Source organism: Theropithecus gelada, chromosome 3 (assembly GCF_003255815.1).
Source record: "Theropithecus gelada isolate Dixy chromosome 3, Tgel_1.0, whole genome shotgun sequence".
In the NCBI taxonomy this organism is placed as follows: domain Eukaryota; kingdom Metazoa; phylum Chordata; class Mammalia; order Primates; family Cercopithecidae; genus Theropithecus; species Theropithecus gelada.
Genome location: NC_037670.1, coordinates 83,174,162 through 83,182,604, shown reverse-complemented (window position 1 = coordinate 83,182,604; position 8,443 = coordinate 83,174,162). Strand labels below are relative to the sequence as shown.

Here is an 8,443-nt window from a genome sequence, read left to right as displayed (position 1 = left end):
TAACTATTAACATTTAAAAAAATGAAATTTAAAATTAAATAAATTTAAAATAAATAGTTAAAAATTGTATTTTATATGTGTCTGTGCTGTAGTTTATATAAGATTTATCGAGGCGAGAGGATCGCTTGAGCCCAGGAGTTTGAGCCCAGCCTGGGCAACATGGCGAAACCCATCTCTACAAAAAATACAAAAATTAGTTGGGCATGGTGGCAGATGCCTGTAGTAAAGATTTATTTTATGTTGGGCATTTGGGTGATTTCAAGCTTTTGATAAATTAATGGATGAATATTTTATATATGAATTATTGAATGTTTGACTAGTTCATTAGGATGTAGATAAAAATTTCCTAAAGTAAAATAAATTTAAACAAATATGGCCAAATTTCCCTACCTAATAACTACAAGGTCTTAATCTAGTTATATTTGTGTATTATTGTTCTAAAAAAATCATTGTTCTTTGATAATTAAAAAGAAACAATCTTGTTTTCATTTAGATTTGTTTAGTTCCTAGGGAGGATGGACATAATAATGTTATTTACTATTTTCATAAAATATTAAATTTATGAATTATGTTTTCCTAGGCTTTGTTAATTTAAATTTAAATTGAGGGAAGGGAATCTTTCTATAATAAGGCCATGAACTCACTTCTATAAATATTTGTAAATATTTACTCATTTTTATATTTTTATTCTGTTGGTTGTGGTTTTAATATATATATATACAGATGTAATAAATGCTTTATGTAGCCAAATCTATTACAAATTTTTCTTTGGTAATATTGTATTGATTTGTATGCCTGAAAAGTCCTTTCCCCATCCCAAACTCAGTCAGCTACTTATTCTTCCTTATTTTATAGCTTAATCATTCACATCTAATTCTTTAGTTCATTTGGAATTTATGTTGATGTATGATATTGGATGAAGATCTAAATTACTTTCTCCCAAATGGTTAACCACCTATTAAGATACTAAATTATTACATCTACTAAGGCCTGGTACCTAATTGTTGGGTCAGTTAGAGGGTTTTTCCAGAATAATTTGAAGCAGTTTACAGTTCATTGCCTGTTAGAAAAAGCATCTAGGAAAACTAAAACCTCTGGCGACAATTAGCCCCCACACCTTTCCTGGTTTTGCACCTGTGTTACCTTCCTGTTCCTGGCTGCAGTGAGCTCCTGATCAACCCTGTCCTCCTCCAAGTGCATTGCAGTCCATTGCAGCCCTGGAGCAGAAGCAGAGAGGCAGGTATTGATTCGGGGTGAAACAACCAGGGCTACCTCCTAGAGCTGTCCCTGTGCAATGGAGAGATAACCGACAGTTGCTCAACAACGAAGGCTCCAATCTCTGGGGTCTCGGGATACGTGGAAACCTCTTCTTCAACCTGGGACAGCAGCCTCTTAGACAAAGGCTAATAAAACTTCTCCTGGTGTGTGACAGATAGTTGACTAATGTGTTTCCTGCCTGGGCAGTTGCAATTGGCAGCTGATTCTATGAAAAGCTTTCATGAATCGTTTTGGAAAGCATGCATGTTGAGGAGCAGGGAGATGAGTCAGGCATCTCTCTGCCTAGCAGCCCAGCCCCCTTAACCCAGATGTCTACTAATTATTTTCATACTTAAATGATTTACTACATTTAAATCAGTCCTTTAGAGAAGTCCTCATACTTGCTGATGCAATGAGTATAAAATAAATTTTAATGTATATAAACTATATAAAGCATCTGACAATGCTTTGCTTCCCTATTCATAAACGTGGATAGTTTTAACTGGTATTTTATACCTTAAAGATAAGTCCCTTTTTGTCTTTTTTCTCTTTTCTTTTTTCTTTTTTTTTTTTTTTCTGAGACAGTGTCTTCCTCTGTTGCCCAGGCTGTAGTGCAATGGCGCGATCTCCGCTGACTGCAACCTCCACCTCCCAGGTTCAAGCGATTCTCCTGCCTCAGCCCTTTCCAAGTAGCTGGGACTACAGGTATCTGCCACTATACCTAGCTAATTTTTGTAGTTTTAGTAGAGATGGGGTTTCACCATGTTGGCCAGGCTGGTCTCAAACTCCTGACCTCAACCGATCCACCCGCCGCAGCCTCCCACAAAAGGTAAGTACATTTTAATTCTTGTAGCCACCATAAATGCCCTTAAAGCTAATTACACCGCAGAGGAAAAGAGAAGAGTTTCAAAATTCTAAATGATAATACTTTACTTTTTGTAGCCCTCTCTTGCCCAAAATAACTCTTCAACATAAACTTTCCCAAAACTTATTTTTTTGTGAAAAAAATGTGTGTCCTGTTCTAATGCAGGTCTTCATGTGTCTCCAATAACTGTATCCCATTCCAGAATATGTTACTGAAAATAACCCACTAGCAAGGTGGCAGTGTTATTTCAACAGGATCTCCCACACTTTATGGCTACTTTTATTCTGAATATAGTGCAATTTCTCCTTAGTGAATTAATCTTTTTTATTTTTGGAGACAGAGTCTCACTATGTTGCCCAGACTGGAGGACAATGGTGCGATCTCGGCTCACTACAACCTCTGCCTCCCGGGTTCAAGTGATTCTCCTGCCTCACCCTCCCGAGCAGTTGGGATTACAGGCACCTGCTGGCTAATTTTTGTATTTTTAGTAGAGATGGGGTTTCACCATGTTGGCCAGGCTGGTCTCGAACTCCTGACCTCAGGTGACCCACCCGCCTCGGCCTCCCAAAGTCTAGCATTACAGGTGTGAGCCAACACGCCCAGCAGAATTAATATTTTAATAGATTTCTTCTGTACTATTCAGCAAAATAATCTCACTCTGTTCCAACCTACCCTCTATAAGTGTGTTTTGTGCATTTCTGAATATTCTATTCTAATGTGCTCTCTAGTCACAAATAAGCAGCTGAGTCAACTTGCCCTTGGGGCTGTTGCATCCAGATTTTAATCTACACACATAATTGTGTGACCCTTTATTCATCTGGCTGTGCAGTGACTCAAGTGTGTCTCTAAAGGGGCAGAAAATTGAAAAGCTAACAGGCTATCCTGACATCTCAGATCAATGGTTTTTCTTCCTTCCTATCACCAGATTTTGAGAAACTTACCTCAGTTAGAAAAGTTGCTGCAGCTATTCCCTCTGGCAATATGTTCCATTCTCCATGGCTCCTAATTAGTGTTCATCTTGGCCTTTTTTTCCTACTCTAGCTCAAGATGCATCTCCTTGACTCCATCCACCCCATCCAATACATGTGTCACTGCCTCTGCTCCTGAGCCTGGCTGTGTGTCAACCCATTATAGGCTGGCTCAACCAAGCTCAATCCAGGCACTGCTAAAGAGGCCAGAAACAATGCCAATGGACATGCTGTCAATGCTACAATGTATGTCAGAGCTAGATTTGTATTCATTTTTTAAAAATAGATATTACATTTCTTTTCTATTATTTAAGAAAGAAAACTTAAAGTGCTTCCCAAACAAAATGTATACCCCAGTGTTTATTAAAGTCAAATCCGTAACAAAGCTACACAGCTAAACTTGTATCATATTTATTTTCTTGATCCGGGGGGAGTATTGCATTAGAACCTGTTGTTCTGGTCGACAATAACCAGAATGCCTAGTTCTTCATTCCATAACATTTAGGACCGTGGACATATTCCTATGAATGAGTTGGAGTACTCCTGCATGAAGTATGGTCTACAGATTGGTGCTAGTCCACCAAGAAATTAGTACAGAAATTGGGAGAACATACCCAGTGTTGGCAAGGATGTGAAGCAACTGGAACCCTTATACATTGCAGGTGGGAATGCAAATTGGTACAGCCACTTTGGAAACAGCATGGTAGATTCTTAGACAGTTATGAAACTTTATGCACTTACCATACAACCCAACAATCCAACTTCAAGGTAGTTACTCAAGAGAAACAACCACACATGTCCATACAAAGACTTGTATGTAGCAGCATTATTTACAATAGCCAAAAACTGCTAACAAGCCAAATTTCTATCAACTGGTGAGTGAATAAACAAATTGTGTATTCATATTACAGAATATCATATAGCAAGAAAAAAGAATGAAATCATTTATACAACAATAGGGATGAATATCAAAGACATTAATTTTAAATGAAAGAAGTGAAACATGAAGATTACATACTGTATGATTCCATAAATTCTACTAAGGTAAAACCACAGTGACAGAAATCAGATGTGTGGTTATCTGGTACTAGGGATGAGGGTGAAGGGGATCAACTGCAAAGAGACAAGAGGGTTCTTTTTAGGATGATGAAACTGCTCTGAACCTCAGTGTTGGTGGAGGTTAAATACTGTCTACGATCATCAAAATTCACCAAACAGCACTCTTAAAGTGAGTGGATTTTTATGTATATACATTACACTTAAATAAAAGTAAGGAACAAAAGAAAGAAAGAAGGAAGAGAGGACGGAAGGAAGAAGGTGAGAGGAAGGGAAGGAGAGAGAAGGAAGGAAGGAAGGAAGGAAGGAAGAAGGAAGGAAGGAAGGAAGGAAGGAAGAAAGGAAGGAAGGAAGGAAGGAAGGAAGGAGGGGAGGGGGAGGGAAAGGGGAAGGAGAAGGGGAAGGGGAAGGGAGAGAGGGAAATAGAAAAGGTCAAGATTCCATTTACTCTTCTGCCTCACTCCACTTCCTCTATGCCTGACAAACCCGATGTGACTGAGATCAAGAAATTCAGTAAATTGAAATTAAAGAATACAGAAATACAAGAGAAAAATCTGCTGCCTTCCAAAGAAATGACAGAATAGAAACAAGCAGGCAAATTGCAATGAGGCATGCCCACCAACGTGCGGTATGCATTCCACAGGTATTGCCTTTGTATTTTACTTCGTTTAGCTGTTTAACTTTGTACAATGCAAAGAGGCCAGATCAAGCTTAATGCCTGTGCTGTCCTGTTCACATCAAGGAATTGAGAACCACTGATGATGAGGGCTGCACCTGCCTCTGCCTATCTGGCTGTCATGACAGGAAAAGAGCTTGCATGTTGGTGAAGGAAGAAGTGGGGTGGGATGACAATGAAATCTAGAGTAAAACCAACCTGGCCCAAGGTGTCCTGCTGGCTACTAAATGCCATTTAGTCAGAGTGCCATTATTTTTTTGTGTTTAAAATGATTTTAATTATTGGAATGCCCAATGTTTGTTTAAAAAACAAACAGTTTTAAACACTCCCCCCGCCCAAAGAAAAAAGAAAGGCCAAAATTAGGAAATCTTCTTTCTGAAAGTAAATGAGATATTCAGTTTGAAGGGAAAATATAAAATTTCATTAAGCCCCAAAAGGGGACAATCAGCCTAAAGGGGAGGTATTTTTATTTGATGTTAATCACGATGAGTTCTGGGATTTCCTTGTAACACAGTGCAGGGGGACCGGACTAATACCATAGTTCAGTCTTCCTGTATCACATCAGACACTGTGAGGCAGGGAGCATCGTTACACCTGGGGTAGATCTGAATCCTGGTAAGAATGTGCTACATATACCTTCAGAGCAAGCCTTCAGAGTGTGGTCCACCTTCTCCGAAAACAAAATGTCATTCTTACTATAACATTTATTTTGTGTTTTTTTCTTTTTGCCAGCACCTCAGGGATGAGCATCCACAGCTTAATGTTTACATCAATGAATCAAAGCTATTTCCATAGCAACACCTCTACTTCTCCGGAACTGCAATTTTATGTCAATTCACTATTAACGGAAGATGGAACAAAAGCAAGCAGACAGAACAGGAGAAACCTTAATGCCTCAAGACGGACTGGCAAAGCAAGGAGGAAGAGGAATGAACCTGTCATTTGCAAGGGTTTTAGGGTTTAGTGAACAACATTTAACCATTTTATGCTCAGGTTTGTGATAATGATTTCATAGGACCATAAAATCTTTGAGCTAAAATAGACCTTAAAAGTCATCTGAAACCCCTTATTTTATTTTAGCTTTTTTTTTTTTTTTTTTTTTTTTTTGGACAGAGTCTTGCTCTGTTTCCCAGGCTGGAGGGCAGTGGCGAGATCATAGCTCACTGTAGCTTCGAACTCCTGACCTCAAGCGATACACCTGTTTCAGCCTGTCAAAAACACTGAGATTACAGGTGTGATCTACTGTGCCCAGCCGGGAACTCCTTATTTTAAAGTCAAGGAGACTCAGTCCCGTACACAGTAAGGGATTTAATGAAGGTCATTTTGCTGGTAAGGGACACAGTCACAAACAGAACATGGGATACAGAATTTAAGCCTGGAGTTCTGTTTACTCACAACATTACATTGTCTCTTTCATCTGTTAGTTCTAGTACCTAAGGCTCAGCTAAATACTTTTTTGTGGAAATCTATTCTGCTGAACACCAAGACTTTCTCTTCCTGGTCTACCAACAAGGGAGCCGAGGCCATCAATTATGGCTAAGCAGGGCCATTGCCTATAACTGAGAAGTAAAATTAGAAGCCATATAGCAAGCCTGTATCTTTTAGGGTTCAATTGCAGGAAGCAGATACCACCCTAGGGATTTTATGCAGAATGGGATTTAATACAGGGAATTGGATGTTTATAAACTTGGCAGAACTAGGCTGTAGGCTAAGTTTCCAGGAATTATGCCCAGAACACTGCAGAACTGCCTCACCAGAGAAGCTGTTACAACTGTCCCAACCAGGGAGCTTGAATATCAAGAGATTGCCCCTGGAATGACTGAGCCCAAGATCATAGTCCAAGGTAATGCTAGTGCAAATAAGATCCAAGATCAAGTAGCTGGTATCTGGGAATCACTGGCACCACAGCAAATGCCCCTTACCACCCACAAATCTGGAGAAACTGGACACCGTACCATTTTGGGGGGGTGTGAGGAACTCCATCCTCTGGCCATATCTGACATCATAAAACAGTCAAGAAAGCAAGAGAAAAATGCCATAACCTCATTTCTACCTTCCAGTTTCCAATGAAGCATCTCGTTGGCAGGACCTAATTTGCATCCAGAACCTTACCTGCAGGAAAGTATCAAAATATAGTTTGTTTATGTGTTGTAAAACTTTCTAATGTCTGCCATACTGGAAGGTGCACTAAAATGAAGAGGCAATGAATACTGAGTATCAGCTGATAATATCAAGGTGAAGAAATTCATCTGTGGGCACTCTAGTGAGTTAGTTGATATGAGTCTACAACCATTTGGAACATTGCATTGAGAAGTAGAAGAATACCTTGAGTTGGGAGACTAGAGGAAAAGAACACCCTAACAGGTTGCCAATGGGAGAGAATATAAGGTGAGGTACCCATGTTAGAGAGCAATTGGCAGAATTTTAAAATGTGAAAGCAGGACCAGGCACAGTGGCTCACACTTTGCAATCCCAGCACTTCGGGAGGTCAAGGTGGGAGGACTGCTTGAGTCCAGGACAGTGAGACCCCATCTCTACAAAAAAATAAAATAAAATAAAAACTAGTTGGGTGTAGTGGTGTGCATCTGTAGTCCCAGCTACCTGGTAGGCTGAGGTGAGAGTATCGCTTGAGCCCAGGATTTTGAGGCTACAGGGAGCTATGATCCCACCAGTGCGCTCCAGCCTGGGCAACAGAGTGAGACCTCACCTCAAAAAATAATAATAATAATAATAGTAAGATCAGATGATATGTACTGTCATTGAAGGATCTTTAGGACATACTGTAGAATTTAAAAGTTAGTTTTAGTATATATGATATGATGTTATTTACAACCCAAAAAAGGAGAACAACCCACAAAACAATTAACCAAGTTCTAGGGACATGTAATTCAGTTAGAGTGATTATGAGGCAACCCCGTGTGAATAATTTACAAAGGAAAAGATCAACACCTATTCCTAGGCTCTCGAACACCTCAGATAGACCTGGGATATGAAAAGATCAGAGTGGGCCCGGTGCAGTGGCTCATGCCTGTAATCCCAGCACTTTGGGAGGCAGAGACAGGCGGATCACCTGAGGTCAGGAGTTCAAGACCAGCCTGGCCAACACGGTGAAACCCTGTCTCTATTAAAATTTAAAAAATTAGCTGGGCATGGTGGCGGGTGCCTGTAATCCCAGCTACTCAGGAGGGTAAGACAGTAGAAACGCTTGAACCTGGGAGGCGGAGGTTGCAGTGAGCTGAGATCACATCATTGCACTCCAGCCTGGGCAACAAGATCAAAATTCCGTCTCAAAACAAACAAAAAAAAAGAAAAAAAAAAAGAAAGAAAAGAAAAGGTCAGAGAGATGAGAGATGAGAGATGCGAGGGGAGACTTCCAGGGGAAGGGAAATTTCTGTTATTCACACTCAAGTGTAAAAAGAGTGAAAACCAGGTATATAGTCCCTATAGTTAAAAGGGGGATCTGGCTCATGCCCAGGAAATATAAACAGAGGAAAGGGGTCAACTAAGTGCTTTCCGTGGGACCCAGAAAGTGCTACTGCACTGAGCAAAGCCACCTCTTTCTGCGTGGGCAAGGTCAGGGGTGGGTGAGGGTTTCCCTTGGGCTGGGATAGGCATGCAGGA

At 40.2% G+C, this 8,443-nt stretch overlaps 1 protein-coding gene across 1 annotated transcript; it reads left to right on the top strand.

The window, feature by feature from the left end:
* Positions 1 to 4,619: 4,619 nt before the first annotated feature.
* On the top strand, positions 4,620 to 4,730 carry LOC112621470 (thymosin beta-4-like). The gene has a single exon (XM_025380924.1). The coding sequence runs from the start codon at positions 4,620 to 4,622 to the stop codon at positions 4,728 to 4,730; it is 111 nt and encodes a 36-aa protein (XP_025236709.1).
* Positions 4,731 to 8,443: the final 3,713 nt, after the last annotated feature.